The 23,799-nt window shown below is 36.0% G+C and overlaps 1 protein-coding gene across 1 annotated transcript in view; it reads left to right on the top strand.

Annotated features, from left to right (window-relative positions):
* Positions 1-502: 502 nt before the first annotated feature.
* The window catches only part of Stpg2 (sperm tail PG-rich repeat containing 2), a 574,832-nt gene continuing 551,535 nt past the window's right edge, over positions 503-23,799 (top strand). The window contains exons 1-4 of the mRNA XM_063246672.1: positions 503-611; positions 15,563-15,675; positions 16,757-16,906; positions 19,267-19,431. Of these exons, the coding sequence (XP_063102742.1) occupies positions 503-611; positions 15,563-15,675; positions 16,757-16,906; positions 19,267-19,431 (537 nt within the window). The remainder of the gene's footprint in view (positions 612-15,562; positions 15,676-16,756; positions 16,907-19,266; positions 19,432-23,799) is intronic.

Below are 23,799 nucleotides of genomic sequence, written 5' to 3'. Positions count from 1 at the left end.
TTTGTGGGGGGCAGTGGTCAAGGTCACATCAGCCCTCGCCCCTCCTAGAGCGTTCTCTGGCACTTCTGCGCAGTGGACTGCGGCCTGCGGACCAGACAATTGTGACAGCTTCCCCTCCAAACCTAGCGGGGCGTAAAGAGGTTGCAAGCGCCAAGGGCTGGCCTGGGAAGGTAGCCCCACCGCTTGGTTCCTGGGCAAGGAACGTGGGCAGAGCCAGGGATGGAATCACCGGGCGAGCCTGGTTTCCTGAGGTCCTTCCTCGGTGGAGGCGGTCAGTGGCATCTGATAAACTCGTTTTGTATGGAGGTTTATTCTCCGTTTCCTCTTTCCCTCGGTTTTGCCAAGGGACTAGAAATCTGCTGTGGATAAAGTCGACCCCCAGGAGCCCGCGGAAAGGCGGCGCCTGCGCAAGCACGCGGCTGTTGGTCACTTCCGCCCGGCTTCCGCCCGCCGCGTCTCCTAACGGCGGGTGTGGCGCCCTCTCCGGCCCCGCCCACTCGTCATGTATGACCGGACGCCGCGCTGGCTCCCCCTGGCTGTGTGTGGCGGCACCGAGGAGCGTGTGGGCCCGGGGTCCTACCAGGTCGCGTTCCCGCAGCGGCGGGCGGCCGGTAAGGTGGCGGAGAGGTTGCCTGTGAGGTGTGGCCCCGCGCCTGCTGTCCTGTGTGTGCACCGGATGGAGCGCAGCGCAGGCTCTGCGGCCGCAGCCGCAGGGAGGGCGTGTGTGGGGCCCTCGGACCGGACTGGGCTTTGGCCATGCGTGCCTCCCTCCCCTGCCCTTCCCACCTGCATCTCAGGCGCCTTAATTTCCTTTAGCAGACACTTACCGGCCAAGGTGTTTTCTGTTTGTATTTTGCCATATCATTTAATTTTATTTTTTTCGCCATATCATTGTAGATCGGCTTCTTGGCCCCCAACACTTGCCTGCCACCCCTGTGTTCAAACATCCTAAGAACCTCTTTTTCTCTATTGTGTACAGAAAGCTACTTTCTTGAGAGGTGGACTGGGTTGTATAATTTAGTTATTTGCCTCATTCGTTTACAGTTAGTGAATTAGGCCGAACTTTTAATATTTCTTTTTAAAAAAATTTTTTTTATTTAAGGAAAAAAAGAAAACAGAAAAAGGGTACAAGTAATACAAAATTTAAAAAATAAACAGTAAGAAATCACTAGTTAATAGATTACATATTCTCATCTTAGAAATAGTTGTTCAAGTTACAAAATTGAAGCATATAAAGTGGACTTTCAAACTGAGTGCAGACAGTTTTGTTCAGTGATCCAAAAAACACTCTTAATACAGTTATCTATCTTACTTAAACATATATGCAGTTATAAACTTTAGAGCACTTTCTTTTCTTTTGTACAATGACAATTACACATCTTGGGTTTTATTACTACCACATTTCTTATTACTTTTTTTGAAGAGAGTAAAACCAAATGTGACATATCAGAACAGAGTCAGTCAAATCAAAAGCATGGACATAATAGATAATGTAAAAACAAAATACAAGGTGATCAACAATGGTTACCATACTGCCTCTTGCTATTTTAAGAAGAATTGCCAGTTATAATAAAATTGAACTAAACAGTAAAGAATAAAACCAAAGCATTGGAGACATTACAGGATTTTAAAAGAAAATAATAGTCAAATGGAATGGGTGTCATAATGAATCTTATTGTCTTCACAGTTTTGCCTATACCTTCGAACTTGGTACTATCAAGCAAAGCAGAATAGAGGAAAATCAGTCAAAACAAGATGGTGAGGGCAATACAGGATTTCAAATCAAGTTAATAGGAAATCAAAATAGGTTACTATAATGTATCCTGCTATTTTTTATTTATTTTCCCTTAATTAAAAAGATAAAGAGAAAAAAGTAAATAATTCAAAAAAAGGGATTGAGATAAAAGAGGGCATAACAACAAAACAGCGCAGGTCAAAACATAACCATTTAAGCAAAATAGTGTTGCACCACAAGATATCCTGACATAAAAATAGTTACCATAGTGTCTCTTTCCTTGAAATCTTTTGAGTATAACTTCATATACTGTAGCTCCAAACATATCAAGACACTATAAAACCATTCAAGAGAATGACATTATTACAGGGTATTCAGAACCAGCTAACAAAAAATGAACAATGGTTTCTGTATAATCTCCCGTCTATAAAAGTTTTTGCTTATATTATCACATATAATAAAATCCAATAAGATACAACCTTTTAAGACTGATGGAGACAGAAGAATACAAGTTTGATGGGACTTCAAAACAAGATGGTACTAAATCAGCACTAGCTATTATGATGTCTTGTTTTCTCCAAAATAGCTATTTTTATCATCCGATCTTCTCTGCCTCATTTCTGTTGAGCTCTTTTTCTGTCATTTGTTGTCAGTTTGTCTTCTTCATTTCGTTTTCTGCTCCATTCATTGTGGCCTCTCTGCCACTATTTCTGGAATCTTGGTATTTTCCTTTTTTAGACTATCCTGCAGTATTCTCTATAGAGGTGAATTCATGGTTGCAAATTCCCCTAGTTCCTCTTTATCCTGGAAGCACCTTGTTTTTCCATCAATTTCTAGGGACAGTTGTACAGGATATATCAATCTTGGCTGGAGGTTATTATCTTTCAAAGCTTGAATTATTTCCCCCCACGTTCTTTGTGATTTGATGGTTTGTGCTGAGAAGTCTGCTGTAATTTAGATGGGTGTTCTCTTGTAAGTGATCTATTTCTTGTCTCTGATGGCTTTTAATATTCTGTTCTTATATTGGATTTCTGGAATTTTGATTATTATATGCCTGGGTGTAGCTCTGTTTGGGTTGTAGGTGGCTAGAGTCCTGTATGCCTCATATATCTGAGTGTCTTTACCATTTGCTAAATTAGGGAAATTCTCTTGAATTATTTCTGTGAATAGCTTTTGTACTCCATTTGTTTGTGTCCCTACTTCTTCTTTTATGTTCTTAATTCTTAAGTTATAGATCCTCTTATCATCTTCTAGCTTTTATATTGTTGCTGTTTGTTTTTTTGTTATTTTTAAGAAGTTTTTCATTTCATGCTCCCATATTACAAATCTGCCTTCCAGTTCAGGTAATCTGTCCTTAGTTTCTTTCAAGCTGTTATGCCAGTTTTCGATAGAGTTTTAGTTTCCTGGTAATCTCTTTGAACCTGCTTCACGTATTCTATGTTTTCTCTATCTTCTCCATCAAACAGTTCTCCCCTTTTTTTCTGTTCTTCCATTCCACCATCTGTTTTTTCTTGGGCGGTGCTTAGCATTTCTCTAACTACTCTGCTTATGTCTTGCTTCAGATCATTAATAACGTCATTCCTGAACTCGTCTATGAGGCTCTGGAGACAGTGCTTTATGTCTATTGGTGCAGTGTCTGCTATTGCATGTTTATAGGATTGGGGGCCGAGGACCCTTTCTTGTTGCTCCCTTTTCCCATATTCTTTGTTCCTTATATACAAAGCGTATATAGGAGGCCCAGCTTCCTTCCCTGTCAGCCACAGTCTGTTTGAATTGCACCGGCTAGGTGTTCCCACCCACCGCAGTGCACCAGGGAGATATGGACCAGGCAGCCTATGCTGGGCTGCCCCTCCAGGTCAACCTACCAAAGACTTCACCACTAGGGTGTACCTCCAGGCTGCTGGGACCTGGGTTGGGCTAGCCTACTGGATCTCAGCCAGGGGGGTCATGCAGGCCAGGCACTCCCCACCAATCCCGCTTGAGAGGAGGTTATGTGACTGAAGTCACTGCAGCATCTTGTTCTGTGTAGTCTGCCTGGTCCGAGTATGTCCTCTGCTGAAGCCTCCTTCTCTATGGAAGGGTCCCCGATCCACTCACTCACCGCAGGTCGATTCAGGGCACCTGGCCAGTCCCACTCCCAACTCTATTCAACGCTTCCTACTCTCAGAGATTTCGCACCTCTCTACCTTTCGTGCCGATTGGGACGCAGCAGCGGCTGCAGAAAATTCAAATCACAGCTTCCAGTGGTGTGGGGTCCAGCTTCTGCACTGAGACCTTATCTGTTCCTGCTGTATCACTGGGATTGTGTTTCCAGTTGGTTTCTCTTAATTTAGTTCATTCCTGGATCGGCAAAGAATATCACCCCTTGCCTAGGACTTCCTGCCTGGCACCATTCCTGGATTTCAAGTGCGGTTTCTCAGAGAGCCTCCGAAGTTGCTGCTATCTATCCGCCATGTTCTCCCAGAAGTCCAAGGATCTATAACTGGAATCCTCAAAATCAGTGAGATACTCTTCTGCCTTTTCAGCCTGCACACTGGTTGGCTTATGAGAAGGCATGGTTTCTCTTCTGCCTGAGGCTCTTATCCATCAGAATAGCTGGGGTTGCTTCCTGGGAAAGCCTCGAGGAAAGTGGCGGTGATCAAGACGGAAGCTGTGGGGCTGCACTAGAAGGATCGAACTTTTAATATTTCCAATTTGCGGAATCTTTTTCTAGTCTGATGATGTTCTTGGAGCTTAATCCCACCCAAATTACAAGTTTTTCCCTTTGTTGAACTTTATTTTCCATGTAACTGCAATTGTATATTTTTAAACAAATGCCAGGATAAATTATTCTGTTGACTGATCAGATTAGGTTTCTTTGGGTAAAGTTTATGATCAGTCAAGTGTTTTAAATTTTGAGTTTTACTTCTTTTCACCATCTTATCTCATTGTTTTTGGAGCTTATATATGTATTAAATGTATTAAAATACATTTGAGCTATGTTATTGTCCAACACCTTACCTATAAACACCTAAAAACACCTATAATGTTTCTTGAGCCTTATTTTGGTGCTTTCTTAGAAACTCCTTCTCATGGCGTCTCCAACAGCTTAATTCTTTCCTGATTGTTTTTCTTTCTGTTCATTTGAAAGAGTACTTGACAAGTGGTTAAGTGCTGATTAAGGGAATCGTTTTTCCCCTCTCACCAACTTTTCCTAGGCTTCTTTAAATGTTTGCATTTTTCTGAATACCTTTTAAGTCCTTAGGTGGTGTGGGCAGGAAAATGATGGACTCCAAAAATTAAAAAGAAGCGCTTTATTAGCTGAGCTCAGTGGCAGCACTGTCCCAGGAAAGCAGCCAGGGAATTGTGCCCGCCATGAGTAGGCTGCAGGGAGTTACAAAGCAGCAAACCACAAGGGGAGGGGTCAGGGTCCCCATAAAAGGCAACTGGTGTAGTTTTACATGGATCAGGGAGGCGAAACAGTTGCAGAAACCAAGGAGGCAGAGAGGGTTTTACATGGTGGGTATGTTACAAGGTTGCAATTTAACTCGCAATTACACAAGTTTTATAGGAAGAGAACAAGTTATAAATGTGTATAGCACATTTTGAGTTTTTGAACTTAAAACATTATGTATTGTATTTGCCGTGTTCATTGCTTTTCTTGTACTTATTGTTCATATCTATATCCTCACCTACTTTTCGTATTCTGATTTTCATTACTCACAGATGAAAATCCTTAAAAATTGTCAGATATTAATGGACATATTTTTTTTTTGATATCTTTTACTGGGCATCTTTAGCATCTGAAACTCTTACATGTCTGAGCCTCCAACTGTCTAAACTCAATTTTCCTCTTACAAAGAATTCACTATCAGTGCATCTATTCTAGCTAGTGACCATTCATGTTGGTTACTAAGACCCTTTTCTTTCTTTCTTTCTTTCTTTCTTTCTTTCTTTTGTTCTTTCTTTCAAGACAGGGTCTGGCTCCATAGTCCATGCTAGCCTTGAGCTAACAACAATTCTCCTGCCTCAACCTCCCAAGTGCTGGGATTACAGGTGTATTATGGCTTTATTATGTTTTCATAATCTTCCTGAAAGTGGTTCTCTCTCCACTTAACTGCATCTGGTTTAGTTCAAGTCTTCATTATCTCTGTTGTGAATCAAAGCAATAAAGTATTGTTTTACTTCAGTGGCAAGTCATCTTCTATTTTGTGGCTAGAATGATCTTGGATGTAATTATCTTATTTGTAAAAACAACATCAACCACCTCTGTGGGGAAGCTCTGGCTGGAAGAGTGCTTGAAATGTCGGTCTGGGCTCACCAGTTCCCAAAATTCTGAAATGCATGGTTAAAGTTAGAGCTGTTGCAGAGGCAACAGCTGCAGAGAATCAACAAGTTATTCTCAGAGATATTCTCTCTGGCCTTTGTGTTCCCCTGCCCCAATATGATAGGTTAAGATAGCAAACAATTCCAATTCCTTCCCTGTCCCCTGATCAAAACTCATCACAAATGTTGCAAATGCTTTTCTTCTTTGTTCTGTCCTTGAATTGCAAGTAAATAGCCAGAAGGCTTTAGCTGTGGGATTTTCCTAAAGTTTTCTCATGCTGATGGATCTCATTGAAGTAGCCCCTCAGGGGCTGTCAGTGGTCTGATTGAACTTGGTTATGCTATGGGAAAATTCCCAAGTCAAACCAAAAGGAAGACTTCTTGAAGGAAGTAAGAAGACAGCACTTAGACTTTATGCCTGCAGAGTGTTGTGGGATCATTTCCACAGGCAACATCACTGTTTACAAAGAGTTTAGTTTATATAGCATTTAGAAGTGGGAAGTACAAAGCAAGTGACAAAACATTACATAATTGGCTACATGTGTTGACTCATATATTGACCACAGCCTAGTTTTGAATAGATTTGTTGAAATAAATAGTTTATTATAATAGGGGAGAAATATGGGAACAGGTGAGCATAGTTATAAGTGTCCTTGACTAGTGCCTTAATGTATAGACAATTACTCTGACTTCATGTTTATCAGAAGTGTGCAGCTGGGCGTTAGACATTATTAAAGTCAATTGAATTCAGCAGAAGCATCAGAAACTTGGTTAGAGACCTTTAATTGCTGTCTAAATTGTATCATGCATACCTATAAGTTTGCTATTTTATAAATATGTTTTTATATTATTGTTGTGTCCCAACAGCAACACACTGTAGCAAACTTCTGCTCAGAAGCCAAATGAACCTAAAAACCCTTTTGTGACATCAGGGTTAAAAATCTGAAATACTTAACATATGTAAGGTTATGTTCCTATCCCTTACATTGTTTCTCACTCAACCCAGTCTGTCCAGGCACACACACCCTACATGTCCTCCTACATTTCAGCTTTGCAGTTTTTGTGTTATAAGTTCATACTTCTATACTTTTGTACCTGTTAATATATTGTCCTGGTGTGCTCTGTCTTCCTTTTATACCTGAATAACTTCTGTTTATTCTTTGAGACTCATATGAAGTGTTCCCTTACTCAACACATGCTACTTTTTTCTGAGTAACACTTGTTGTATGCCTTGATTCTGTACTATAATTATTGGTAACATATCTGAAAGCCCCACTACCTGTGAGCTGCTTGAGGTAATAATAATCATGATCTTTATTTCTCACATTTTCACCTAATACCAAAACACAATGAAAGAAAATTAAATAATGATCTACATATAAAAAGTTTAAAAAAATGTTAGCAGTCAGTAATAGAATGTGGACAGGCCCTTCTTATACTGTGTCGACACTGACCTATGAAAGAAACTTGGAAATTTCATGCTCAGAAACTCAGCAGATGTTTATTTCCAGTTATATACAAGGATAACATACTGATACTTGATAGAAGAAACAAGTGTCTCTTTAGTAATTTTGATATAGGGAAATGAAACTCCTGACCTACTGTATGTCCAGAATGAGTTCGTATTCTCTAAAATCGAAGAATGAATTTTAGGAATAACAGAGGTTAAGAGCAGAAATATTTATTGAGAGAAAGAAATCTGTCTGAGAGAGAGACAAAAGGGGTCCCAAGTGGGTTGCCAAAGATTCTGTATTTTCTTGGGATTTTATAGAGTAAAACAAGGAGGTGGACAAGTCTAAAGTGGGGAAAATTGGAAACATGTAAGGCAGATGGGCATGAGGTGGACAGAGCTATGGTCAACTAATAAGTTTAATTGTTTAGGTAAAACTGACTAAGGACAAATGGGGAATTGAGTCATGTAGCAAGTGAACATTCTTTATGGATCAGTGACTCTTCCTACAGGGATTGAGATAGTGGATCAGTGACTCTTCCTACAGGGATTGAGATAGTGCCTTCTGGCTTCTCAAGGTGATATAGATTTAATCCCTACAGACTATACATAAGGCTGTGGTTGCATTTGTTTTGCCTTCTATTTTGAGGTCTGGCCCACAGCAAGAGGTGTGTGTCTCCTCCAAGGTTATCAGACATTTGGTTCTCTGTGCCAATGTCTGTCTGGCTGCCCTATAATATTTCTAACTAGCTCAGCTGCCTGTAACAATTTCTGTGCCAGATTCCCTGGGAAGATAATAAAAAGCATCTACCATCTCTTTCCTAAATGTGTATATTCTATCTCATCTGTTTTAAAGACCAATAACACACTGGACTGTGCACATTTATTTCAATAAGAGACCAAGTAGATTGTTTTACAGAGTCTGATGTGGGAAGAGTACATGATGGGACATTTAGAATTTACTTGTTACGTTGACCTTTATAAAAGGAGAGAATTTTAAAACTTTTGATGTAGGTGTTTATTCCCAACTTCTTTCTCTCTCCTAACTACTCTTCTCCTCTTGACACTGTCATTGTCAGTCCTTCAGTCTACTGTCTTTATATTTCACTTGTGAATTTTTTGTTTTTACTTTAATTTGAAAACTTCACTCCCTTTGTTTTTGGCCAAGAAATTCACTCATTGAGAATGTCCCCTGTCCATGACTTGCAACCTGAAAAGGACAGAACTGAGCTGCTCTGCTTTCTACCTGGGCGAGGTGGATAATGGAGAGTTAAATTCTAGATTAGTGAGAACTGTGCCCACTTTTCTTACAGTTGCCTGAGATGCAAGCACAAATTTTTAAAGTAAACTTTCCCCAGAGACAACTAGCCCAGTAAAATGTAGTGGAAAACCTATTCCTTTCATTAATGTGGACTGCTCTTGATATTATTGTGCTAAGGAATATGTATTGCATTGCTATTTAAATTTATTTACATAATAAATGACACCTACATTCGCTGTCTGTTTTCTGTATTAGTTCCACATTAGCTAAATTGTGTGATATCATCTCCTGAATGTTTTCATTCCTAGAGTTGTTCTATTGATGGAGGAGCTTTGCTGGGAAAACATTGACGTTAGTGATCCTGTACTTGTGTCTGTGTACTTAGGTCAACAATGCCAACAATGATTTTATCTTATTAGCCAAACAGTATATAGGGAGGCCACCTGAGAGAGTGAAGTTTATCTTTATCTATGATTAAATAATGTGTAAGATTTTTATATAGGGTGATGTCTCTGAGATGTGTTTCAAAGACTTAGTTATTTCTTGTGTGAAAATCCCTTTTATTCTGTGACTGTTGCACTCATAGAATTTGTCCTTTAGTCACATATTGCCCACCTTCTGTCTCAGAAAGGACTGACTTTCATTGCGTCAAGCCAGCTTAACTTATCTTTTGCTGTTGGTGCTCAATCTGAATATATCCCAAACTAAACACATCCCTCTGCCCAAAGTTTTTCTTTTCCTACATTCTTAATTTCTTCTGTCAGTTTGATTTATCATTTGTAGTCAATACATCATGTATCAGTTTATATGACTCAAATGAAACCCCAACAATCCTACTTTCCCAGAACTGTCTTCTATATTTTGTACCTTAATTACTGGTGGAACTGTACTGGTAATTGTTTATTTGTTTAATTTCTCCACTATCTGAGGCCAAGCTTTTATCTTATTGATTATTGCATCCTTATTGTCATACATGTGTACAATATTTAAAGAACATTCAGTATTGTTGAATGAATGACTAAATGTGTAGTTTAGCATACGTTATTGATTTTGTAGTTATTGTTTATAAGGTATTCAACTCTAGTAAGGTGACCAGCCATCCTGGTTTGACTGGGACTTAGTCTTGGAGCCAAAATCAAGTCAAGAAATAGAACATTACCAAAATTTCTTTTCAAGCCTAACCCTTTCTCTGTAAACACTATCCTGATTTTTTTTTTTACAGTAATCACATCCTTGCATTTCTTTATAGATGGTAAAGTCCTCTTGGTGAAATGATATCTTTATCCTTTACCCATGCTGTTTCTTGTTTTAATTCTTTTTGTGTGGTTTTAATGTAGAAACTGTACCTTTCTTGATTCTTGGAAGACAACAGATCCTTCTCATGCTTTTGTTTTGAACAAAATCTGTGTCTGTGTTTAAGAGGGTTTCTTGTAGACAATATAAGTCTGGCTCTCACCTTTTTATCCAGTGTAATAATTTCTGCCTTTTAATTGAAATACTGAGAATTTTACATTTAATTTTCTAATCACTGTCATTGACTTTATATTTACTCTTACTGCTTTTATTCCCTCTCATCTTTATTTCTCCTTTCCTCTTTCTATACTGTCATAGTCAGTTTCTGGTTGCTGGGACAAAATACCCAACACCTACAATTTAAAGGAGAAGTTTGTTTTAGCTCATGTCTTGGTTACTTCTTTTGTGGCTCAAACAAAATGCCTAACACCCAAGATCTGCCTCTGCTTGCTGGCCATGGCTATCAGGAGGCTTGCTTCCTGTGGGCAGCCAGCACAAGCAGGAAGACACAGCCAAATAAGTCCTGTGTACCTGTAGGCCACCATTGGAGGCCTTTGCTTCCTTTAGGCAGTCAGCACCCACCTAGAGAATCAGATACACACACTCTGTTTGCCTGCTGCCATTGGAGGGGAGTTGAGGCACAGACATGTAAGCTGGGAGAAGAGGCAACCACAGCACTGTGCACCCCTGGCCATCAGGGATGCCCCAGTGTAGCAGCACGGGTGTGGAGAAGCTTGATCCATGCCCTGCTACCTCCCTGGGAGCTGGGGTCAGACAAACGCAGGTGCCTGTCCTATTTCCCTAAACCACAGAGGGGCAGCCAATGAAGGAAGTATCTGGGACTGCTCAACTGGCTTGCTGGGAAGGAACCTAGGAGAAAGTTAAGACAAAGGAGCAAAAGGCAGTCTCAGACCTCTAGCCCACACAGAACAAGTCTGGGAGATTCAGTCATAGAAGAAAACGGAAGTCACACACCTTAAATCTCTGCGAGGATGGCAACTGAAGTAAACAAACAGCTTCATGAGACTGTAAAAGCAATCAAATCAGAAATAATGTCTCAGGTAAAAGAAGAAATCACAAGCCTAATGAAAGAATTGCTGAGCATATCTAAAGAAGATATAGATAAAAAAGAGGAGCCTAGGAAAATTATGGAACCCTTGAGTGAACAATATAGGAAGAAATTATAATGCATGAAACAGATACAAAGGCATATCCAGAGAATTAAAAAGTCAATCAAAAGTTGGCAAAACTGCTTGAAAGAGTCTGGAGATAGACTTTTAGACCTTGAAGACAGTATCATAACTAGTAATTGTGAAAGGAAAGATCTCTTAAAAATAAACAGGAATGAGGAAATAACAATTCAACAGCTGCAAGATGATGTAAAGACAAATAATTTAAGAGTGATAGGTATCAATGAAGAAGCAGGGATCAACACAAATGACATTAAAAGGATATTCACAGAAGTAATAGAAGAAAACTTCCCAAACATGGGAAAAGAATCTATGAATAAGCAAGGCATATAGCACTAAGCAAAGTAAATCTATACCCAGACATATGATAATCAAGATCCCACAAATTCAGCACAAGAACAGAATATTAAAAGCTATTTGAGAAAAGAGACAGATCACCTATAAAGGAAAACCAATCAGAATTACAACAGACTTTTCAATACAAACCATCAAGTCAGGAAGAGTTTGGAGCAAAGTGTTTTAAAATCTGAAAGAAAACAGCTTCCAAGGGGAAAGTTGGAAGGCCAACAGTAGTAGGATAGCATGACAGATGGACTATTGTATGTCGTTTTAACCATTAATGTAGGTGGCCTCAATTCACCAACAAAAAGAAACACAAGGAGAATGGATAAAGAAACAAAATCCATCAATATACTGCATACAAGAAACACATTTAACTCGAAAGGAAATTTAAAGAGTGAAAAATCAAAGGAGAGCAAATAATTGTTCTATGTGAAAAGAATTCAGAAAGAGAGCAAAGGTAACTTGCCCATCAACTGCAGAATAGATAAAAAGATACGGTATTTTCATATGATGGAAAGCTACCCAGCTATAAAGTAGGATAATCTTGAGGCTCTTGTAGGTAAATGGATGCAGCTGGAGATCGTGTTCATGGGTGAAACATTTTGACCTCAAATGGGTGAACACTGAGTTAGTTCCCTAGCATAAAAATACTGAAGGAGTTAGTGGGATCCAAAAAGCACAATAGATATTATGAAAGTGATAGCAGAAGAAAACACCTAGGAGGGGGAGGAGATAACCAATGTTAATTTTTATCATCTTGAACTCATATCATTTTCATGATTTTGTTAGGTTTGGTTTTGTACTGGCTTGTTTTGTTAGATTTTACTGTGTCTGATGGTATGGGCAGCTATTTTGAAGATAATGGAATATATCTTGAGGTTTTTATTGGTTTCATATTACCTTGTTTTGAAGTTTTATAATGCTGTTATTTTTTTGATTAGTTTTATTCTGTTGTGTTTCATTTGATTTATTATGTGAGATAGTATGAATGGCTATTTTGAAGAAAACGAGACGTTATGATAGTCATTGTTGATTTCCTGTTGTCTTGTTTTGAAGTCCTGTAATGCTTTTATTCTTTTGTTTTGATTCGTTTGATTCTATTTTGTTTTGTTTGATTTTATTGTGTGAGATTGTGTCAACAGGTATTTTGAAGAAGACAAGAAACATTAGGATAGCCATTGTTGGTTTCCTGTTGTCTTGTTTTGATGTTCTGTGTTGCTTGCATTATTCTGCCTTGATTTGCTTTCTTTTGTTTTGTATCTTTAAAATTAAAAAAAATTTCCCAAAGTTACATGAGAAAAGGTTTTTTTTTTTTTTGATAATGGTGGTATGGCAGAGGAGCATTGCAGAGGAAGAACAACCCATGGCAGGCAGAAGGCAGCAAGTTACAAGTAATGAACCTCCTCTGTCCCTTTTATTTTACTCACATCCTTAATCCTAGCATCACATGCTTGATCACATCATCACACACCCTAGATTTGGCCAACTTCAAAATACCCACTCATGACTGATGAGGCTTTGGGGGGGTGGCATTGAAACACAAGCCATAACAGCTCACATTTTTAATCCATGGCTGGCTGCCACAAAGGCAGAAACCATGGTGGGAGGGCCTTTGCGGAGGAAAGCTGCCCAAGTTGCAGAGGTGAGAGAGAGAAAGCAGGAGCCCTGGAGGGAGATATATCCTTTCTGGTCACACTCCAGTGAGCCTCCATATCTACTCTCCTACTCTCCATCCATGAGAACAGCACCCCATGATCCAGTCAGCATTCAGAAAGCCTGCTCTGAAGACATCATGTTTTGGGGGGTAGTCTTCACCTAAACCTAAGCATCTATTATCATTGTATAAATTGAATTTCTTGAAAAATGATTTTTTATCCTCATTATTTGGTTGTCTGCTAACACATCTTTGCTTTATTTTTAAATGGTTGCCCAAGGTTTGCAATATATAATTCTAATTTATCTTGGTATTCCTTCAAATAATGTAGCACTACTTCACATATATGTTTTACATATAAACCTCAAGATAATATGCTTTCCTTTTCTCCATGTCATCTTTGGTGCTACTGTGATGGCACATTTTACTTTCATATATGCTAATGCCTATGTAATGTGTATGAATATGTTATTTTTGCTTTAGCTATTTTTAAAAGTTACTAAAAATTGAAAAAAGTGCATTATTAGATCTCGTAAGGTTTGTTAATCTATTTAGTGTGCTCAATTTAGTTTGATTGGGTCATATTTATAGCTTTTCTTTATATTCTCACAAATTTATCTTTCCTCCATCTTGCTGAGTATATGGAGAAGATTTATAATAAGTACTTTAATGTTCTTGTCTACTAATTCCATGTTGTTTCTGAAATTTGTTTATTTTCATTGATTTTTCTTTTATGTATGAGTCATATTTTCTCCCTCTTAGAAGGATATTTGTAGTTTGTATGATTCACTTTATGTAATTTGTAGCCTGTTTGGTGTGTATGTTAAGTGTGTGTTTATATATGTGATTTGAATTAAATGTAATTTGTAAGGTTTCAGTAATACCCCAGGTTTCTCAGACCTACCAGGCAATTGTTGCTTTTTCAAAATATACCTTGTTTACTATTAAGGATTTCAGTTTTTGTGGACTTTATTACTTATCTAAGGGTATTTTATTAAATTTCTTTTGTTCTTTTCTCTTGCTTTCTTTCCTGTCCTTTCCCTCATCTTGACTTGGAGCAGATAGTTTAGCTCTCTGTGTGTGTGTGTATGTGTGTGTGTGCGCGTGTGTGTACCCTAATGCTGACCTTGCGCACGCTAAGCATGTGTTCTAACACTGAGTTACAAGCTTAGCCCCAAATTTACACCCAGAGTTCTAACATTATCCATGAAGCTTTTCCTAATCATCTTGAATGTGAATGATGACTTCCATTTTGGAGTTTCTTGGCATTTGTCTTCAATTATGGCATTTAAGATGTTTTTCCTTGTTTAAAATTATTTTAATTCTTTAGGAGTTTTTTTAAAAGGATAAATTTTATAGTTTGTTCACTTCTTTTATGTTGCAACACCGAACACAACACAAATAAATGATTCTTGATTCATTTGCATTTTAATATATGTGGACTCAAAGTTTTAAGTAGCGTATCTTTTATTGTTAGTTAAGAATAGCAAGATTTTTACTATACTAATATCACTATAAATTCTTCACTAGTACATATTCTCATTTGGTGTGCAAGTTATGGGTTCTTTAATTATTTTATTGTCTATGAAATATTGCTGCTATGTCCTTGTCCTCTTTTTTAATGTCAGTATTGCTTAAACTATATTAATTTTTTCCAATACAGTTTTGAAATTTAAAAAAACCACTCTGGGCGAGGGATATAGCTCAGTGGCAAAGTGCCTGTTTGACAAGCACAAGGTACACACACAAAAAGTTTGCCCTGTCTGTAACTATCCAAGTTTGTCTGATCTTTTGTTTGCTTACTCCAGTGAAGTTTGTAGACTTTTGTTTGCAGTTAAGCAATCAGGAACTATTTAGTGAGTACCAACTACAGTATGTGCTAATGCAAGGAGATATTGTCAGCCAGCTGCTGTAAACCCACTTTAAATTCTTTCCATACAGCTTGTCTCTATAAATTTATATTGCTATTTTCTATAGTAATTATGCTGTTTCACATTATAAAGTAGTGATTTTCTAAGGATGAAATATTTTGTCAGCTAAATATAAATACCACTTTCATCTCAAAAGCAAAGGGTTTCATTTTTTATTTCCTTTAGATATCTTTTTCAATTGTTCAGTAAGCCTGATTCTTTAACTTTCATAATTTAATATATTAATAAAATTCTGATCTTATATATGAATTTTAAAATATAATAAATTCTTTGAGCTAGCAATTAATTTTGAAAATATAGTTTCAGTATCCAGGTTGCTAAATTATTATATATATTTTGACTGTTTTTTCCTCTGAGATTCTGTCTTGTCTCCCAGTAATACAATTTTATTTTTTTTATAGATGGCTATGCACCATTTCTTTCTTTGGCTGCCAGAGAAAGTACTTTTGCTGTTGTCTCCAATATTGAAAATGATGTCCCAGGTCCAGGACATTATAATGTTTCAGAAGCACAGGTACAATTATAAAAGGCATTAAAGTTGTCTTAGTTAATAAAAATCATCTTTTTTTCTAATAGACTAAAATGTCATATCATTTTTATTGTCCCCTTATATCATCTTATTTCCATTTCCAATCTATATTGTTAGATTCTAGTGACAGAAAATAAATGTGTTCGATGTTGATTACCTGATTAAGTATTCTTCATTATTCTGTATTACATGCTGCATGGCCCATGAGAAAGGGAGAATCATACTCAAGTAAGTTATAGCACTGTAAATTATAGTAGTAGTGTGAAGGACTGTTTTTGTGCCCTGCTATACAGCTATACCCATTGTCATTGTTTTGTTGTCTCCTGCCTGTACAGTCAAAAGGGTCTGTGACTAGTGTGTCTTCAGTGATTCCCAGTCACTTTCAGAAATAGTGAGTATGACTCTAGTGTTTTTATAATCATAAATATGCAGTTTTACTCTTTTGGAATTTTTCTGAATTAACTGGCTATTAGTCAACTGGTAATTTTGTGACTCTGGGAAGTCCAGATATGTGGCATGGTGTGCTATAGAAGATTCTTCTTGGTGTGTTTTATCCAACGAAAATGTTTAAAACTAATCTGAGCATAAAACCAAGCTTTCCCAACAAATCTGCATGAACTTCCCTAGAATTGAACAGTGCATTATTTATGGAAATAATTAATCTTATGCAACCTTGGAAGATTTGCATTTTCACTGAAAAACGAATGCCAGCATTTTAAAAGGTCATTTCAGAAGTATAAATTTTCCAGTCCTGCTAAATATATACTTTTTATTTCTGCTCTGTATCTTTGGGAAGTCTATTTTTTATTTCTGTTTTAAAACTGCATTTTCTTGTATTCTCTTAGAGTATTGTAAATACAATAAATTTTAGTTTGAGTTCAGCATTAAAACTCATAACCGTAATTGTCATTTTGTCATTATTCTATTTTACTAGAATTATGTTCCCAACTAAAGGTCTTAATTTTTTTGGGTTGGGTTTTGAACCTGTCTTTTAATAATTATTTGTTAAATAGGAATTATAAAGTACTTTTTATTACTGTTTCATGATTTTTTCTATTCCATTCAGTGTAATATAAAAGGAGGTCAGAGTTTACAAAACCGAGAACAGCGTTTTAAGAAGTTTATTTCAGATAACCCAGGACCTGCAAGTTATTATTGTGGAACTCTAGATATCTTGAAGAAAAAAATACTAGAATCTAAAGTTTGTCCTCAATCAGTACGTTACTATTTTAAATTATGCTTTCAATGATATTTTAGTTAAAATCAAGTAGCAAAGGTTTAATGTTTTGATGATGTTAATACATTTAAAAAGCTTTACTGTAACACTTAGTATTATCCAGACTATAGTTATTTTATAATTAAGTGGGTGCTCAGTTATGCTTAGAAACTTCAGTTTTTAACTCTGTTACAGTATCTAACTTCATTACTTCCCCAACTCTGGGACTAGGGATTGAAGCCAAAGTGTGTGCACTAAGCACCCTGAGGCTCACATTTTGCCCTTGAGAAATCCATTAATTTAAAGGGAATTTTGTAAGCCACTAGCTTACCTATTTGTACTTTTCAGTTTATTTATGTGTAGAGGAAACTTTGCTTAAATAAGTGCTAAGAAAACAGTGACATTAAAACCATGATTTCTGGAAGGGGAAGTGTAACTCAGTGACAGGGACCATACTTAGAAAGCATGAGACCTTGGGTTTCATTTTCAGAACTGCAAACCAAAACAAAACAAATGAAAAAACCCAAAACAATAATTCCTGAAATAACAAAGCTAAAAATTCAGACAGAGGACAGACATATGGCAAGCTTCTAATTTCAAACAACATATAAAAGGAGTCATAGGAATTTGAAAGGGAATAAAGAAATTTGGGTTTGAGATGGGCTTTGAAGAATGGGAGTGGAATATACATTTTAGTTATAGAGTACTCTGTGAATAGAAATGTGGAGGTGAGTTTTTGTGGGAAGCAATAAAAGGATTTTTAAATTGGAGTGAAGATTTTGTATGGGAGACTAGTTGGTAATGTATTTGTAAGAGTATGCTGGTTTATATTGTCATTTTTCAACAAACACCTATTGAAATAAAAATGTTGCCTAATCATTTGTTCATATATTATTTAGAGTATTTCCTTCTTTTGTCATAACTTCTTTCCATACCTCAAATTAATTACATTTTAATCAATTCCTTGTCTAGAAGTTAATCTTCTAAGGCTAAGTACTTAGCCAAATAATGTTACTGCAATGGCAGTGAGGTTGAATATCAGACATTTCATGTGTGGGGGCAAATATTCATTTACTCATGTAAGGGTTTATGAAATACTATCTTAGAGCCATAGTAAAATGTTTCCTAGTAGCCAAAAGTAGAGACTCTTTGGAAAGAATAGGAGAAACAATTGAACCCAATTTTAAAGAGTTCATGAAGGAGTTAAAAATTTCTAGGAATAGAAAAATCACATGAATAAAGGCATCCAGGTGTTTTTAGGAGAGTTGTGTGTTCAGGGAAGTACAGAGTTCTCTGGAAGGTCTAGAGCACAGGATTCAATGGAGAGCATTAGAAACAGGAGATAGTGCTCTTTGAAAAGTCTTGATATCAGGCAAATATTTTTTGAAAGTACTGTATTGAATGGAATGGAAGGTATCTAGTGCTTTCCAGTTTTAATTTGATGATCTCATAAGCATTACTAAAACTGCTTAGTAGTTATCTTGAGAACTAAAAATACAATTCTTCCAGTGATAGTTGTTAAAATAACTATATATAGACATATAATACAACTGTACACCTTATTCATATATCCAGAAAATACAGGGATCAATATATTCCTAATCAATTTTCTAGATGAGTAAATTCTTTAAATGCCAATATTTTTATTTGATATTTTATATCACTGTTTCTAATATATGTCATTCATGTTTTTAAATTATAAAATGTTTTACATTAAAGCAATTTTGAATAAAAAGATAATGAACTCCAAACTCTTGACTGTAACATTAATTATTTTGCTAATTTTGGCAGAGCTTCTTTTCATATCAAAATTTGAATTTATATGTCTTTATACATTTATCTATAACTTGTACAGCTATATTTATAATTCAAAATAGAAAATAAAGACTACATTAAAAATTTCAGTTAGCATTCAATCATAGAAATTTCCCTCCTGTATAGTTTGTATCATTAGCATATGTATCTAGGTACAGGTAATGAGATAAGTTGGGAAATATAAGGAATGGAGCTACTAAATGTTACTGAAAAGGTTTGTTCTTGTGTGGCAGATCACACTGGAGATGTGGCTATTTGAGTGTCTTTAAAAAATCAGTACTATTTTCTGTATTGAGGTAAATAGTTAATTCAGTGAGAGAAAATTCTTGCTTCTTATGGTGGCCTTAGTAGTATTTATTTTGTTAGCTTATGAGTTGTAAATTGAATTCAGTTCTTTAAGATATTTTTACAAAACAAACTTTTGGTTTATATTATGAAATTCATTTGGTTAATACTTGTTGCCTTTTGGTGAATATTAATATTTGGTTCTTCCCTTTCCTTTTACTTTTGATTAAATAATACAAAACACGTATTTCTATTTGAAGAAAATTTCAAGAACACCAACAGTTACCAGAAATGTAGATGTTCCTTCAATTCCTTCTTGTGGACAGTCATATGGTTATCATATTCATGAAGATGACAAAATTACAAAATGCTTTCCACCTGCAAGTGATAACACCCTAGGACCAGCATACTATAAACTTCAGTTTGTAAGTATACTGTACTTTATAGTGACAGTTGTTTATGATAATTTGTTTTAATTTGTATAATACTACAGTAATAGCTTCTCAAATTTCATTGGCTTCTTATGGTAGAATTTCTTTTCCTCCTGCTTATGAATATGTGTGTCCATCTTTCAGAAGAGGGGATGGAGGATTATGAGAGATTTTTATAAGTCAGGCCTAGCAGCTAAAAATGTCACATGGCCATATTTAAATATGAAGGAGACTGGGAAATGTAGTCTAACTATATATCTAGAAATAGGAATACAATTATAAAAGTCAGGAGATTCCCCTTATACAATACTATTGTCTGACCTACAGAGCTCTTAAACTGTTGCTAATTGTCTCTTTTATATCTAATGTAGAAGAAATGATTTTTGTTCCAAGTACAGTCTGGTGTTCTATGTTACATTTAGTTGTCATGTCTCTTTAGATTTCTTTAATTTGGAGAACAGTTCTTTAGTCTTTTTGAAAAGTACCTGCTGGTTATTTTGTGGATTAATTATGGATTTGTGTATTTGTACTTGTTTTTTAAATAGATTGAAGCTATATATTTTGACAGGACTACTGCAGAAGTGATGGATTCTCAATGCATTGTATGAAGGGGAATAAAGTGTGCATTTATCCTATAATGGATTTGTTTCCTATAAAGTTATTCTAAATTTTTATTTCTAAACTTTTGCAGACTTGTTGTAAGACTAAGAAGATAATTGACTGTCAAACTTTTATCTATTAATTTTACGATCCATTGGTGATGCTGGAATCAGTTTTAGTATGATGTTTATCAAATACTGATTTTCTGACTTTATCTTTTAACTTCTACTCTTTGGCAATTTATTAGAAAAAAGAACTTAATTTTCTCTTCGATCTATGTACTATATCAGATTTACTAATTCCTGTTTTACTCAAAGGGTTATAATTTCTCTCATTATTTATTTTTAAGCGTAAGTTATTCCAGATTTGATTCAGAGGAGCTGCTTGTGTCTTTATGACGTGCTGCTACCATTCTTTGAGCATTTCCTTACCTTGTGGCATAGTAAAGATGTTCCAAGTTCATCTTGGTTGCTTTTTTTCCTTCCCCAGGTGTGGGATTTGCTACTTCCATTTGGTAAAGAAGTATATTCAAAACAAAATCTTCACATTAGTGACATGTTTTGCTCCTTGATATCATTTTCTACGTCATCTCAATGCACAGAAGTCTGTATTTACTTGTTGTCTGTGAAAAATGTTGAGTTTATAACCATCCCTCCAGTTTCCATCTAACCCCACAGATTCATTCCATTCTCTCCATATTTAAACTCCTTTCTTTTACAGTGAGAAGTCTGGCTACCATTATTTTCAGTGTATTTTCTTATCCCATAATATTTTAAAGTAGTTTCACAATTTATAGCCCAGCTCTACAAAAAACTAGACTTGAGAATATATAATAACCTCTTACCTCTAGAAGATCTTGAATCTGTACAGGCGATGGTATAGTGGGAGTTATGCCATCCTGTAAACTTGGGTGTGAGCATTGAGGGAGAGCCCCAGCACATGCACAGAGCCTGCACAAGGCTAAAGAGCAACTAAGGAATTAGGGAAAACCTCTGTCCAATTATTATGTGACCACTCAATAAACAGGCTGAGACTTCAGCCAGGTACTTTTCCCCCACAGGGCAAAAACAAACAAACAAACAAAAAAAAAAAACAAAAAAAAACCCAGAATTTAGAGAAGTAGTCTAGGAAAATCATGAAACCAACAAAAATTTCAGAGTTGCTGTAAAAACATCCAGTTTCAACAAAAAGTTGTGAGACATGTAAAGGGTTTAAAAGAAATGTGGCCTATGTGTCAAGAGACAGTAACAAGTACCCTAGATGTTTGATTACCACATGCCTAGTAGGAAAACAGAGGTTTTTTTTTTTCCTTTGGGAGAATTTTGTTTTCATCATTGCTAGGAATTAAACCTATGGCTGCGCTACCACTGAGTTATATCCCTGGCCCATAGACAAATTTTATAAAAATTGTAGTGAACTTGATAGAAACCCTGTGATTTGATATCAGAATATTCTCTATGAGATGAAAGAAGTTATGAGGGGCAATGTAATGGAACTAGGCTGGCTCAGCTTGCTTCCTCACTTCACCACTTAACTGTTTTTGTTCACTGTCAAATTAATGTTTTTGCACTCAGTTGCCTTACTGGAAATATCCCCAGGAACAGATAGCAGTCTACTCTGCTGGAATTAGGTATTGTTTTCATAATAGTCATAGATCCTTAGCCTTGAATAACTGCCTGGTTACTTTTTTTTGGTAGGTGTTGTGTGTTTGTGTGCATACACATGCATGTGCACATGGAACTGTAGACTGAATATAGAACATAGCCCTTGGTAGGCACTTGTGTCAGTTATTTTACCAAACCCTTGTATTTGAGTGCATAATGTTTTATCTTGTGTGGAAAAGACGCATGTCTAGTTGTGGTATGTCTATAATTGCCTATTTTTGTGAACACTTAACTGGTTTTATGTAAAGACTATGCATATGATGAGATGTACTACAGAGTTTTATTACCTTTTTTTCTTAGATTACATACCTGTGAGACCATGACTTCCTGGAATCTAAGGTTTTTTATTAAAATGGTTTTTAAAATACATTCATAACATAATAGTATATATAATTTGTAATATGTAATAAATTTGTAATGTATAATAAATAAATTGATTGTGGTGAATTGGCACATAGGCATATTGCATCTTTTTGTTTGTTTTTAGGAGCAGAATGCATTTATTGGTGAAAGAAAGTTTCTGTCTGAGAGGGAGACAGTAGAGGTCTTGAGTTGGTTGCTCTCCCTAGTTACTTTTAACGTAAATCTCAAATGTAATTTTGGCTTTAAAACTTTTTTTGGTGTCGAGGATTGAACTCACGGCCTCGAGCTTGCCAGGCAGGCGCTTATGCCATTGAGTTAACCCTCTCGCCTCGAAACTGTAATTTTTATTATTTCTTTATTTTTGAATAGTGTACCATCTATTAGAAGGCCAAAATAATGTTTCCAGCCTTCTTTAGATGTATAAAATATTTTTCCTGTAGGAATAAGCATTGACCTAACATATAAACTTGATTTATTTCTACATGAATTATTCATAGAAGACAGAAGAAAAGTTCATTTTGCAGTATTAATACAGTATGTCCAATTTGTTTGATGATCTACATTAGTAATTATTGAGTCAATCAAACTTATTTTACTAGAATAAAACTCCCAATCTTTTAAGGAAACATGGTATGTGTAGACATTTATTTACCTTTACTATTTAATATACCTTCAATATTTTTTTTAAAATTTTATTTAAGGAGAAAAAGAAAAAAAAGCAGAGAAAGGGTACAAGTTATATAGATTTACAGAAAAAAAATAAACAGTAGGAAATCACTAGTTAATGGATTACATATTGTCATCTTAGAAATAATTGTTCAAATTACAAAATTAAAGCTTATAAAGTGGACATTCCAACAGTGAGACTCCAAACAGTTCTGTTCAATGATCCAACAAAACTCAGTAATATCATTATCTATCTTATACACTTAAATATACATGCAATTATATCATTTAGAGCACTTCCTTTTCCTCTCTTTTGTAGAATGACAATTACACATTTTGGGTTTTGTTGCTCCCACAGTTCTTATTACATTTTTGGAAGAGAGTAAAACCAAATGTGACATAACAGAATAGAGTCAGTCAAATCAAAAGGGTGGACATAATAGATAATGTAAAAGCATAATACAAGGTGATCAACAATGGTTACCATAATGCCTCCTACTATATTCTTAATACTGAAGATTTACTAAAGTTCATTTGGAATTGAATTGTGAATTTTGTGCCTATGTCTGAATTTGAGAAAACTAAAGGTGCCAAAACTTAGTAGCAGAGAAGCAGACTCTTCACACACTACTGCATTAGTGATACTATTGTGATGTTAAATAAATCTTATCTACAATTATTATAATTCTGTGTGGATTTTTTTTGGCCTTTTGAAATAGGGTCTTGCTTTGCTCACTACGAGACCCAGGCTGGCCTCAAACTCACTTTGTAGTCCAGGCTGACCTTGAATTCAACATCAATTCTCTTGCCTCATTGTCTTGAGTGCTGAGATTATAAGTGTGCATCACCACTCCCAGTTTCTGTGTAGATTTTTAACTGCTTTTTGTGATAATATTATGCTATACGTTTACTCAGTTTCCAGTTGTGAATATTAATAGCAAATTTGGAAACATAATCTAAAGGATAGGTTAGTGGTGTGGTTTTTCCTAACACTGAGTGACATCTACTGAAAGTATCTGATGAAGTTTAAATATTGATTTAAGAGTTTTATAGGGCTATATACAATAGA

The sequence above is a fragment of the Cavia porcellus genome, unplaced genomic scaffold, assembly GCF_034190915.1.
Source record: "Cavia porcellus strain 051 isolate PalLab524CR breed Dunkin Hartley unplaced genomic scaffold, mCavPor4.1 scaffold_4, whole genome shotgun sequence".
Taxonomy (NCBI): Eukaryota; Metazoa; Chordata; class Mammalia; order Rodentia; family Caviidae; genus Cavia; species Cavia porcellus.
The sequence above is the reverse complement of the archived record's forward strand: the minus strand, read 5'-3'. Positions and strand labels throughout refer to the sequence as shown.